General features: G+C 36.3%; 1 protein-coding gene across 1 annotated transcript in view; it reads left to right on the forward strand.

Moving 5' to 3' along the window:
• The window catches only part of ACTR6 (actin related protein 6), a gene marked incomplete at both ends in the record, with an annotated part of 32,127 nt that overhangs the window by 9,586 nt on the left and 8,137 nt on the right, over positions 1-14,404 (forward strand). Inside the window, 4 exons of the mRNA XM_079714383.1 lie at positions 6,492-6,590; positions 6,685-6,763; positions 12,060-12,231; positions 13,921-14,059. Of these exons, the coding sequence (XP_079570509.1) occupies positions 6,492-6,590; positions 6,685-6,763; positions 12,060-12,231; positions 13,921-14,059 (489 nt within the window). The remainder of the gene's footprint in view (positions 1-6,491; positions 6,591-6,684; positions 6,764-12,059; positions 12,232-13,920; positions 14,060-14,404) is intronic.

Raw genomic sequence — 14,404 nt, forward strand, 5'->3', positions numbered from 1 at the left:
AACACTTTACATGTAGGATTAGATTTACTTCTTGCAGCTGTATTAAGTTGGTGAACTTATTACCTATTTAGAGTTGAAGAGATTGAGTCCCAAAGAGATAAAGTAATTTGTCTACTAAGTTGTGATTAAGCCTGTCTCAGACTCCAAAGTCCATGTTTATAAATACATGAGTATTTTTCCTCCTGATCTAAACTTTCAATATTTGGAATATGGATAAATACACATTAATAGATCCCTCTGGTTGAAATATGGTAGGGCAATAAGAACCTGCTCTATACAAAAGTAAATAAAATTAAATTTAGAAAGAAATATGATAAGGCATTAAATCATATTTTTAAAGAATATGTAATAGCATAAGAAAATGTTCATGAGATAATGTTTGGGCTAAAACATAAAAAGTGAAAATCCATGTGCAGAGAAAAATATTCAAAGGAAATAACCTCAGATTTTTGTTTGTTTTTAAAAACATCTTTATTTTCTACATTAAGCCTGTGTTGTCTCTGATTCACTCATCAAATATTTAAGCATCTACTTTTTGCCATTTACCGTGTGCTGCTGACTAACAGTACTGCTCTAATAGGCAAAGAAAGTGCACATAGTTAAGGCACTTTAGCAAGATTCTATTCAGAATAGTTGGAAGAAAATGTTTCCCTTTAATTGGGTAATCCTTGCCACTAAAAACCTCTATTTTCAATTTTCTTCTGCAAACTGAACTGTTTGCCCTCAGAGGGATAATGGGGAGATTAAATAAAATAATGGAATGGGTATTCCATAAAGTTAAAAATATTTTACACATTCAAAAATTTAATATTTAAAAAAAATCAGCTATCTGAAAATTTAATTCCAGAAGAATATTTTAAATAATTGTAAGTTATGTTTAAATTTTGTTTTTTTTAATTAGTCATCAATTTTACACACATCGTTTATACATGTCATTCCCAATCGCCCAATTCATCACACCCCCAGCATCCCCACGGCTTTCCCCCCTTGGTGTCCATACGTTTGTTCTCTACATCTCTGTCTCAACTTCTGCCCTGCAAACCGGTTCATCTGTACCATTTTTCTAGGTTCCACATATATGCGTTAATATACGATATTTGTTCTTCTCTTTCTGACTTACTTCACTCTGTATGACAGTCTCTAGATCTCTCCACATCTCTACAAATGACCCAATTTCATTCCTTTTTATGGCTGAGTAATATTCCATTGTATATATGTACCACATCTCCTTTATCCATTTGTCTGTCAGTGGGCATTTAGGTTGCTTCCATGACCTGGCTATTGTAAATAGTGCTGCATTGAACATTGGGGTGTATGTGTCTTTTTGAATTATGGTTTTCGCTGGGTATATGGCCAGTAGTGGGATTGCTGGGTGGTATGGTAGTTCTATTTTTAGCTTTTTAAGGAACCTCCATACTGTTCTCCATAGTGGCTGTATCAATTTACATTCCCACCAACAGTGCAAGAGGGTACCCTTTTCTCCACACCCTCAACAGCATTTATTGTTTGTAGATTTTCTGATGATGCCCATTATTACTGGTGTGAAGTGATACCTCATTGCAGTTTGATTTGCATTTCTCTAATAATTAGTGATGTTGAGCAGCTTTTCATGTGTTTCTTGGCCATCTGCATGTCTTCTTTGGAGAAATGTCTATTTAGGTCTTCTACCCATTTTTGAACTGGGTTGTTTGTTTTTTTAATATTGAGCTGCATGAACTGTTTATATATTTTGGAGATTAATCCTTTGTCAGTTGCCTCGTTTGCAAATATTTTCTCCCATTCTGAGGGTTGTCTTTTCTTTTCTTTTTTTTTTTTTTTTATGCGGTACGCGGGCCTCTCACTGTTGTGGCCTCTCCCGTTGCGGAGCACAGGCTCCAGACGCGCAGGCTCAGCGGCCATGGCTCACGGGCCTAGCCGCTCCGCGGTATGTGGGATCTTCCCGGACCAGGGCACGAACCTGTGTCCCCTGCATCGGCAGGCTGACTCTCAACCACTGCGCCACCAGGGAAGCCCTGAGGGTTGTCTTTTCATCTTGTTTATGGTTTCCTTTGCTGTGCAAAAGCTTTGAAGTTTCATTAGGTCCCATTTGTTTATTTTTCTTTTTATTTCCATTACTCTAGGAGGTGGATCAAAAAAGATCTTGCTGTGATTTATGTCATAGAGTGTTCTTCCTATGTTTTCCTCTAAGAGTTTTACAATGTCCAGTCTTACATTTAGGTCTCTAATCCATATTGAGTTTATTATTGTGTATGGTGTTAGGGAGTGTTCTAATTTCATTCTTTTCATTCATTCTTCTACATGTAGCTGTCCAGTTTTCCCAGCACCACTTATTGAAGAGATTGTCTTTTCTCTATTGTATATCCTTGCCTCCTTTGTCATATATTAGTTGACCATAGGTGCGTGGGTTTATCTCTGGGCTTTCTATCTTGTTCCATCGATCTGTGTTTCTGGTTTTGTGCCAGTACCATATTGTCTTGATTACTGTAGCTTTGTAGTAAAGTCTGAAGTCAGGGAGTCTGATTCCTCCAGCTCCGTTTTTTTCCTTCAAGACTGCTTTGGCTATTTGGGATCTTTTGTGTCTCCATACAAATTTTAAGATTTTTTGTTTTAGTTGCATAAAAAATGCCATTGGTAATTTGATAGGGATTCCATTGAATCTGTAGATTGCTTTGGGTAGTACAGTCTTTTTCACAATATTGATTCTTCCAATCCAAGAACATGGTATATCTCTCCATCTCTTGGTATCATCTTTAATTTCTTTCATCAGTATCTTATAGTTTTCTGCATACAGATCTTTTGTCTCCCTAGGTAGGTTTTTTCCTAGGTATTTTATTTTTTGTTGCAATGGTAAATGGGAGGGTTTCCTTAATTTCTCTTTCAGATTTTTCATCATTAGTGTATAGGAATGCAAGAGGTTTCTGTGCATTAATTTTGTATCCTGCAACTTTACCAAATTAATTGATTAGCTCTAGTAGTTTCCTGGTGGCATCTTTAGGATTCTCTATGTATGGTATCATGTCATATGCAAACAGTGACAGTTTTACTTCTTCTTTTCCAATTTGTATTCCTTTTATTTCTTTGTCTTCTCTGATTGCCATGGCTAGGACTTCCAAAACTATGTTGAATAATAGTGGTGAGAGTGGACATCCTTGTCTTGTTCCTGATCTTAGAGGAAATGCTTTCAGTTTTTCACCATTGAGAATGATGTTTGCTGTGGGCTTGTTGTATATGGCATTTGTTAGGTTGAGGTAGAGTCCCTCTATGCCCACTTTCTGGAGAGTTTTTACCATAAATGGGTGTTGAATTTTGTCAGAAGCTTTTTCTGCATCTATTGAGATGATCATATGTTTTTTCTTCTTCAATTTGTTAATATGGTGTATCACATTGATTGATTTGTATATATTGAAGAATCCTTGCATCCCTGGATAAATCACACTTGATCATGCTGTATGATCCTTTTAATGTGGTGTTGGATTCTGTTTGCTAGTATTTTGTTGAGGATTTTTGCATCTATATTCATCAGTGATATTGGTCTGTAATTTTCCTTTTTGTAGTATCTTTGTCTGGTTTAGGTATCGGGGTGATGGTGGCCTCAGAATGAGTTTGGGAGTGTTCCTTCCTCTGCAATGTTTTGGAAGAGTTTGAGAAGAGTGGGTCTTAGCTCTTCTCTAAATGTTTGATAGAATTCACCTGTGAAGCCATCTGGTCCTGGACATCTGTTTGTTGGAAGATTTTTAATCACAGTTTCAGTTTCATTGCTTGTGATTAGTGTGCTCATATTTTCTATTTCTTCCTGGTTCAGTCTTGGAAGGTTATACCTTTCTAAGAATTTGTCCATTTCTGCCAGGTTGTCCATTTTATTGGCATAGGGTTGCTTATAGTAGTCTCTTAGGATGCTTTGTATTTCTGCGGTGTCTGTTGTAACTTCTCCTTTTTCATTTCTAATTTTATTGATTTGAGTCCTCTCCCTCTTTTTCTTGATGAGTCGGGCTAATGGTTTATCAATTTTGTTTATCTTCTCAAAGAACTAGCTTTTAGTTTTATTGATCTTTGCTATTGTTTTCTTTGTTTCTATTTCATTTATTTCTGCTCTGATCTTTATGATTTCCTTCCTTCTGCTAACTTTGGGTTTTGTTTTTTCTTCTTTCTCTAGTTCCTGTAGGTGTAAGTTTAGATTGTTTATTTGAGATTTTTCCTGTTTCTTGAGGTAGGCTTCTATAGCTACAAACTTCTCTCCTAGAACTGCTTTTGCTGCATCCCACAGGTTTTGGATCATCGTGTTTTCATTGTCATTTGTCCCTAGGTATTTTTTCATTTCCTCTTTGATTTCTTCAGTAATCTCTTGGTCATTTAGTAATGTATTGTTTACCCTCCATGTGTTTGTGTCTTTTACGGTTTTTTCCCTGTAATTCATTTCTAATCTCATAGCGTTGTGGTCAGAAAAGATGCTTGATATGATTTCAATTTTCTTAAATTTACTGAGGCTTGATTTGTGACACAAGATGTGATCTATCCTGGAGAATGTACTGTGTGCACTTGAGAAGAAAGTGTAATCTGCTGTTTTGGAATGGAATGTCCTATAAATATCTACTAAATCTATCTGGTCTTTTGTGTCATTTAAAGCTTCTGTTTCCTCATTTTTATTTTATTTATTTATTTTTTTTGTGTGTTATGTGGGCCTCTCACTGTTGTGGCCTCTCCCGTTGCGGAGCACAGGCTCCGGACACACAGGCTCAGCGGCCATGGCTCATGGGCCCAGCCGCTCCACGGCATGTGGGATCTTCTTGGACCGGGGCACGAACCTGCATCCCCTTCATCGGCAGGCGGACTCTCAACCACTGCGCCACCAGGGAAGCCCCTGTTTCCTCATTTATTTTCATTTTGGATGATCTGTCCATTGGTGAAAGTGAGGTGTTAAAGTCCCCCAATATTATTGTGTTACTGTCGATTTCCTCTTTTATAGCTGTTAGCAGTTGCCTTATGTATTGAGGTGCTACTATGTTGGGTGCATATATAATTGTTATATCTTCTTCTTGGATTGATCCCTTGATCATTATGTAGTGTCCTTCCTTGTCTCTTGTAACATTCTTTATTTTAGAGTCTATTTTTTCTGATCTGAATATTGCTAATCCAGCTTTCTTTTGATTTCCATTTGCATGGAATATCTTTTTCCATCCCTTCACTTTCAGTCTGTATGTGTCCCTAGGTCTGAAGTGGGCGTCTTGTGGACAGCATATATATGGGTCTTGTTTTTGTATCCATTCAGTGAGCCTGTGTCTTTTGGTTGGAGCATTTAATCCATTCACCTTTAAGGTAATTATCGATATTTATGTTCCTATTACCATTTTCTTAATTGTTATGGGTTTTTTTTTTTTTTTGGTCCTTTTCTTCTCTTATGTTTCCCACTTAGAGAAGTTCCTTTAGCATTTTGGTAGAGCTGGTGTGATGGTGCTGAATTCTCTTACCTGTTGTTTGTCTGTAAAGCTTTTGATTTCTCCATCAAATCTGAATGAGATCCTTGCTGGGTAGAGTAATCTTGCCTGTAGGTTCTTCCCTTTCCTCACTTTAAATATATCATGCCCCTCCCTTCTGGCTTGTAAAGTTTCTGCTGAGAAATCAGCTCTTAACCTTATGGGAGTTCCCTTTATGTTGTCATTCTTCCCTTGCTGCTTTCAGTAATTTTTCATTGTCTTTAATTTTTGCCAGTTTGATTACTATGTGTCTTGGTGTGTTTCTCTTTGGGTTCATCCTGTATGGGACTGTCTGCGCTTCCTGGACTTGGGTGGCTATTTCCTTTCCCATGTGAGGGAAGTTTTCAACTATAATCTCTTCAAGTATTTTCTCTGGTCCTTTCTCTCTCTCTTCTCCTTCTGGGACCCCTATAATGCGAATGTTGTTGTGTTTAATGTTGTCCCAGAGGTCTCTTAGGCTGTCTTCATTTCTTTTCATTCTTTTTTCTTTATTCTGTTCCATGGCAGTGAATTCCACCATTCTGTCTTCCAGGTCACTTATCCGTTCTTCTGCCTCAGTTATTCTATTGATTCCTTCTAGTGTAGTTTTCATTTCAGTTATTGTATTGTTCATCTCTGTTTGTTTGTTCTTTAATTCTTCTAGGTCTTTGTTAAACATTTCTTGCATTTTCTCGATCTTTGCCTCCATTCTTTTTCCGAGGTCCTGGATCGTCTTCACTCTCATTATTCTGAATTCTTTTTCTGGAAGCTTTCCTATCTCCACTTCATTCAGTTGTTTTTCTGGGGTTTTATCTTGTTCCTTCATCTGGTACATAGCCCTCTGCCTTTTCATCTTGTCTGTCTTTCTGTGAATGTGGGTTTTGTTCCACAGGCTGCAGGGTTGTAGTTCTTCTTGCTTCTGCTGTCCGCCCTCTGGTGGATGAGGCTATCTAGGAGGCTTGTGCAAGTTTCCTGATGGGAGTGACTGGGGGTTGGTCTAAATTTTTTTCATTTCATGTTACCATTTTTTTTTCTGTTTAGGCAGTTACATGTTATGGATGAAACACATGTGATTAATCAGGTGAAAGAAGATGTATGCTATGTGTCTCAGGATTTTTATAGAGACATGGATATTGCCAAGTATGTATAATGGTAACCTAAGAATTGGAAAGTTGATTCTTGGGTAATGTTACACATAGTTAAAATATTTCTAAGTCTATGTTTTGTTTTCCAGGTTGAAAGGAGAAGAAAATACAGTAATGGTAGACTATGTTTTGCCTGACTTTAGTACAATTAAAAAGGGCTTTTGTAAGGTAATTTTTAAAACTTTATTTTATATTGGCGTATAGTTGATTTACAGTGTTGTGTTAATTTCAGGTGTACACCAAAGTGATTCAGTTATACATATATCTATTCTCTTTCAGATCCTTTCCCATATAGGTTATTACAGAGTATTAAGTAGAGTTCCCTGTGCTGTACAGTAGGTTTTTGTTGATTATCTATTTTATATATAACAGTGTGTGTTAATCCCAACCTCCTAATTTATCCCTCCTCCGACCTTTCTCCTTTGGTAACCATAAGTTTGTTTTCTAAGTCTGTGATGTAAAGTAATTTTAAAAATGCTCAATGATATTTCTTCAAGTGACCACCTCAGTCAGGTTTGAACAGCATCCAGCTGGGATGGGTGGAATCTCACAGAGTTGTTGATGACTGCCTTCCTGCCTGGTGGCCATTTCTCTAGGGACCAGTGTATGAATGATTAGTTAATATCTCTACTAAAGTTATTTAGAAAAAGAACTATCTGCCATGATAGCACATGGGACAAATCTGGAGATTAACAGTATCATTACCTATATTATGGTTTACCCTTTTGTGTTTCCTTAAGAATTAGTTTAAGTCCAGTTAGAAGTAGGTTATTTCTTGTGAATATTACTGACACAGCTGACCCAAGGCTCTGCTATCAGATTGTAGTTGAAAACAGCAAAATCCAGTGCACTTTCAAAGTGTTGAGAAGAGTTTATCTTGGATGTGAAAACAAAGTAATTTCTCCCTATCTTGGAGCAGCTCAGGTAAATTATCAGTTCTGTGGTTGGATAAATGTGAAGTTTGCCCTTCTAGTTACTGGCTTGGTGAAGAATGGTAGGAAGTTAAAAATCTTTGGTCAGAAACTTAAGCACAAGGAGATATTTTCTCAAGGGGACATGTATGGTAATGTTCATTGTAGTGTACATTAAAAGAGTGAGAAATTGGGAAGAGCCTAGGTAGCCACTAATGGTAGAAAAATAGATAAATTTTGATATATTCATATTATAAAATAAGCAGTGAAAATGAAGTAGAGCTACGTGATCATCATGGATAAATCTCAGAATGTGTTTCTGTCTAAAACATGATGATGTCTAAAAGCAAGTTTTAGAAGGACGTAAACCATTTCAGGCTATTCAGAATAATTATTATGTTTAGGAATTTATAAATATGAAGTAAAAGTATAAAAACTATGTATGTGAATGATAACACCAAATTTAAAAGGGGAGTGTTATATCTGTGAAGTTACATTAAAATGGTTGGTGGATATATGGGGTTTTTTCTTCTTAATTATTTACTTTTTGGCTGCGTTTCATCTTCGTTGGTGTGCGCAGGCTTTCTCTAGTTGCAGTGAGCGGGCGCTACTCTTTGTTGTGGCGCATGGGCTTCTCATTGCAGTGGCTTGTCTTGTTGTGGAGCACGGGCTCGCGGAGCACGGGCTCTAGGCACATGGGCTTCAGTAGTTGTGGCATATGGGCTCAGTAGTTGTGGCTTGCGTGCTGTAGAGCACAGGCTCAGTAGTTGTGGTGCATGGGCTTAGTTGCTCTGCGGCATGTGGGATCTTCCTGGAGCAGGGCTCGAACCCGTGTCCCCTGCATTGGCAGGCAGATTCTTAACCACTGCGCCACCAGGGAAGTCTGGATATATGGGTTTTATATAATTATTTATACTTATTTTTATGCCTGAAATTAAAAAAATTTGGTGGCCAGATTTTTGAGGTGAAATACACATCAGAATTCGGAGAAGGCTACCCAGGTCCTTATAAAATCAAAATCATCCTGTAATGTCCTTAGAAACATATCCTTGTGGAAGGACCGAGGCTGGCTTTCAGAAGTGGGAATTGTGACAGATTATTGGATCATGTTGTCTGGCATGAACTGGGGAGAGACACTGGAAGCCCATGTCCCACTTAGGATATGGAAGGTATATTTTTTTCTTTACAAGACAAGGAAAACTGCCCCAAACATATAGATACCAAGCCACTTTCTCATTAGGCACATTTGATCATCCTCATTTATTATACCTGATTAAAACAGTCCAGTGATATAAAACACCTTGTGGAGAATTTATAGCACTCTGGACCCATGGTGGTAAAGTAATCCGTATTTCTACAGGGATGGACCCTGAGTAAAGTCTCAGTAATTCCCAGTTCCTCCAAACCTGACTAAAAATCACCTGGGTCACTTGAAGAACAATTGGTATCCATGTTCTCAGTTCCTGTCCCTGAAAATGCTTAGTGCCTAAGTTTGAAAACTTAATCTCTAAAAAAGAAAAAAATCTCTTCCAGCTGATTGGACTATCAACTATGTTTGGAAATCTTTCTCTTTTTTAAAATGTAGTTCTCTCCTGCCCTGCAAATGAGAACTTACCAGTTTATTGGACGTTATCTGCTGAACTCTGCCAGCTTCCTTCCCAAATCATAAGCCTTGATTTCTCAGTCCTACACCTTACATAGTGAGCTAGTAGAGTCGTGGTTGTTCCCCCAGTTGATTATTGTTTTACTCATCAGCTTTGGAGCAAAAAGGCAGAAGCCACGTTGTATTGTTTACAGCTCTTTTCTTGGCCTTTGGCCTTGTGATCAGAATCTTGTTATGACTGCACTTCACTAACTGAGTATAGACTCCTTGTTACTTGTACACTTTAACATCAGTTGAGTGGATATAGTCAGTTGGACTGAACTTTTACCAGATGATGGAATGTTACATCAAATATTTATTTCAGAGATAATGGCTTAATCTTTACTTTGTCAATTAATGTTAAAATTTTTACCACAATACATGTTAAATTGTGTACATCTTAATAATTTTTAAGGTTTAGAAATGGTTATATTTTGTATATGTTAGTATTACTCCTAAAATGTATTTTTTAAATTTAATACTTGATTAACTTGTTTTCATCATTGCCTGACAATCAAAATCTTTGATGAGGGCTATTAGATACTTATGAAACTAGAAAAACAATACTGCATAAGATGAAAGAGAATTATACTTGTTTGAGAGCCTTTATACTCAGGATATTGTTAAACTTGGACCTTGATAGTTTATTCAAGAATATTTTAAAATACTTAGGAAAAACTTACAACCTTGGTTTTCTAGTACTGATGATAGTAACAATAATAATAAGGTCTGTAATATTGTTACTGATTACAACTGATAGAAATTCCTGTTTTATTTTTTAACAGAAAGAGGATGCTTATGAAAGTGTAATGAATGCTTTACTGACCTAAATTGAGAAAATTGCCCTCATAGTTAACTGTTCCCCCTTTCTGCAGAGCCATTGTAGTTTAAACATTTCTTTCATGGTACCGGAATGAAATTTATGAGGGCTGTACAGTAATTACAACTTGAATTGACTAAAATAGCAACTCCCAGCAGCCTTTATAAATTCCTTCATTTGTCTATGTCTAAAACAAAAATCTTTTTGAAATTGTACTCTTAGAAACAGAAAATACTTGTAGTTCCAGATTATATATTAACGATTAATGGCTTTAGAGCTAACATTCAGCAAGGATATCTAGTTCTGGCTTTTCTCCCAGTTAGATATTTGACCTGGGTCAGTCACATGATCAAGGCTGTGGACTAGATAACCTCTAATGTTTTGTCAAATTAAATTCTCCAAGTCTGTATCTGTCTCAAGTTATTTTGAGTGTTGACAATATGAGTTATATCCTGTACACTCAAGCCAATATCATTTTTAAATGAATTTGTAAATTTATAGGAAGTAATTTCCATTCTGCCTGAAATACTTTATCTGTGAAGAAACAATATTCTTCTCTTTGCTAGTGCAACCATAGTTTAATCAGGTTGAAAGTGATGTGTAGTTTTCCTTGTTCTTCCTAGGGTACTGTGAATTTTGCATAATTTGGGATATTTTTATTTAAAAATAATGTTTCAAGGGACTTCCCTGGTAGTCCAGTGGTTAAGAATCCATGTTTCCAGTGCAGGGGGTGCAGGTTTGATCAACTGGTCTGGGAACTAAGATCCCACATGCTATATGACGTGGCCAAAAAAATTTTTTTAAAAAGAAAGTTTCAAGCATGGAATTTCCAAATGATAGAAATCAGAATCATTCATATCCAGGTTAAGAGAGGCAATGTAGTAGGAGGAATGTATTGCGTGTTCTTGAGTTATTAGTTGAATGATCTTGAGCAAGTCACATAACCTTGCCTAGCGCAATTGCATCATTTGTAAAAGGAAAATATATCTACCTTACAGGGTTATATGAGAATTCAGTATGATAATGTATGTAAAATGCCTAAAACAAACACACATTGTTGACTCGCATGCTATACTGGGTAGTGGATATGTGATGGCGAACAGTGTAGATGATGAAGGATAATACAGAGTGATAGTAAGAATACTAGAGGGACCTTTTATTTGGGAGTCAGAAGAAGCCTCTCTGAGGAAGCTGAAACCTGAACAGAGAGTAGATGACTAATTATATTAAGGAATAGTTTTTATATACTTTACTCTTTAACAATAAATTATTAATATTTCTTTTCATATATTTTAAGTATTTTTATATTTATATAGAGGATTGGGATATACTCTGTTACAGGTGGAAAATTGCATATACGAGTCAAATGAAGTTAATGTCTTTAACAATCTAGAAGAGCTGATGAGTCTTAGTACAATTGACAGGGACAATTATTTTAATGATGTAGAATGCTGTAGAAGGAGATTATTTTTTTCTGGCCCCTTCAGGAGCACAGCTCACAGAGTGGGTGGGTTAACAGAAAATAAATAGCAAAAGAATTTCAGTGATAAAGTCCATGTATTTGCTTAAATCATTTTGGAAACTGGTTCTTGAATAGAGATTGAATAAATAATAAAGAAATTTAATGATGTAGGCTTTTTGCACAAGGGAAAGGGGAAATCCTAATAGAATAAAACCATAGTGCCCAATAAACATCTAAGGCAAGGCCAGGGGAGTGAAAGTAGATAGTGGTGGAAACATAAGGTACAGTGTTTTTTATTTAGAGTATGTTCTTTGTTCTTTAGAAACTGGAATCACTCTGTTCTTAGAGGTAGATTATGAAGTTCCTTCTCCTCTATTCTCCTTTTCTTTCTATTTTAAAATGTATGGAATAAAGCCAGATCATCTTTGGGGGAATAGCTATATTAAGAGTCAATAGTTATTTATTTGTGTGGTTACGCAACAGCAGAGAAGACCACATATTTCTAACTTTTGAGAATCCTGAAACTTCTAAGAACATGGTTAATATATTGGTATTACATATTACTAAATGTTATTAGTGATGTGAGCTAGATAACATAACTTAAACATTTCATCTTATTTTTCTTTAAGCCAAGAGAAGAAATGGTGTTAAGTGGAAAGTATAAATCTGGGGAACAAATTCTTCGTCTGGCCAATGAAAGATTTGCTGTTCCAGAAATACTCTTTAATCCTTCTGATATAGGAATTCAAGAAATGGGAATTCCAGAAGCTATTGTCTATTCAATTCAGAACTTACCTGAAGGTGCATAAATAATGAGGAGTAATGATATTTTTTAAAAATCATAAGCTCTGTGAACCCTAGAGAAACCATCTGTTTCTTCTAAATAATTTGAGCAAATGGCTACTTTATTTGCAGAGATTTCCAGATCTAACTTGAATAATTCTTTATTGTACTTTATTTTACTTGAATAATTCTTTATTGGTCCTAGATTATAAATTTGATAGAGGAAGAGTAATTATGGTCTGCTTAAATATGAAGAAATTCATCTCTTTATAAGTATTAAATTGCTATATCTATTTAAAAAGTTTTAATTGAAGCCAAATTTGCACAGAGTAGAAATTTATAATTTAACAATTTAATGGGTTTTAGCTGTTGATGAGACTGGTTTATTCCTTCTGTTACATTTCGATTAATATACAGGAAGTTAGTTTTAATGAGATTGAAGTATAGTGCTTCACAGTGATTTCTGGGTTCTCCTGAAGCATGATTTAACTAAATAATGTTCTAAAGTTTTGGAGTACCTTTATAGCTTAAAAATGTCTTCCTAGTTCATAAGGAACAGTGTAGGCAGTGGAGAAAATCTTGCCTATGCAGTGTCCTTTCCTCCCATTAAAAAAGAAAAAAAGGGGCCTCCCTGGTGGCGCAGTGGTTGAGAGTCCGCCTGCCGATGCAGGGGATACGGGTTCGTGCCCCGGTCTGGGAGGATCCCATATGCCGCGGAGCGGCTGGGCCCGTGAGCCATGGCTGCTGAGCCTGCGCGTCCAGAGCCTGTGCTCCGCAACGGGAGAGGCCACAACAGTGAGAGGCCCGCGTACCACAAAAAAAAAAAAAAAAAAAGAAAAAAAGTCAGATAATGCCATCACCGTAATATAGTTATTTCACAACTAATTTCATATTAATATTTCATATTGATTTCTCATTTTATCTAAAGTCACAGTCATGAGATATACAACATTTTGTACTACACTGTATTAATGTTGTGTTGTAAGACTCAATATTAACGTAGCAGTACTCTGTCCCTGTTTTGTGACCAGAAGCATTAGGTGGGATTGCCAGTACCTATCAATTCCTGATAAATTTCCCAGTGGTGCTTAGTAGCCCTTTAAGATTGACTAACCATGTGTCACAATACTTGCTACCATGTAACTTTAATGAGTGTAGACCATAAGATCCTTTCTTTAAATATTATTATAGATTGAGTATTTTTCACTATCAATTGTAAGTGTTGCACAATAAGTATGTGTGTCTCAGTGAGATAACATGGAAACTTGGATTTTCAAGTTAAAAATGTCATGAAGGACCTCCTTTTCATCGTTATACTGGCTAACAGTCTCAGCCTACATAAAGACCTCCTCCATTTTAGAGGAGAACAATTTTAATTTTCAAATGTCTGCTACTAGAATTTTACTCATTTATGTATAGCTTACATGTATATGTAATAAGTTGCTAGTAGTTCAACCCCTTCACCTTAGCGTTTCTTTTAAAGATCTATGAGGTCATATTTCTGTTTAATATGTATATTTGTATAAATGTTAACCTCATTACAAAATCTTATAAGTTATATGGTTATAAAAAACTATACAGTTTCCCAACCAGTAACTTTCATCCCTAATTGCTTTTACCTAATCTCTCATGCCCATTTCTCCAGAAAGATAAATAAACAGATTTTCTAATGCCTTTTTTCTTTCTCCTATTTTTCTCTTTTAAAAGAAATGCAGCCGCATTTTTTTAAGAACATTGTTTTGACAGGAGGAAATTCCCTTTTCCCGGGATTTAGGGATCGGGTTTACTCAGAAGTTCGATGTCTCACTCCAACAGATTACGATGTTTCTGTTGTGCTGCCTGAAAAGTAAGTGTTGCCTTATATAGAAACAAATCACGGAAGTTAGTTTGCAGTTAAAGAGGTCTGTAGGCAGACTTGAGTTTAAAGCCTGGTTCTACTGGGTTGCCAGGTTTATTTCACCTTTGGGATGCTCATTTTTCTTTTCACAAAAAATGAAATGATATAGCTGCTTTACAGTCGTCGACAGGAAGACACTGGAACTCACCAAAAAAGTTACCCCACATCCAAAGACAAAGGAGAAGCCAAAATGAAATGGTAGGAGGGCTGCAATCACAGTAAAATCAAATCCATAACTGCTGGGTGGGTGACTCACAGACTGGAGAACACCTATACCACAGAAGTTCACCCACT

This window comes from Hyperoodon ampullatus (assembly GCF_949752795.1).
Source record: "Hyperoodon ampullatus genome assembly, chromosome: 11".
NCBI lineage: Eukaryota > Metazoa > Chordata > Mammalia > Artiodactyla > Ziphiidae > Hyperoodon > Hyperoodon ampullatus.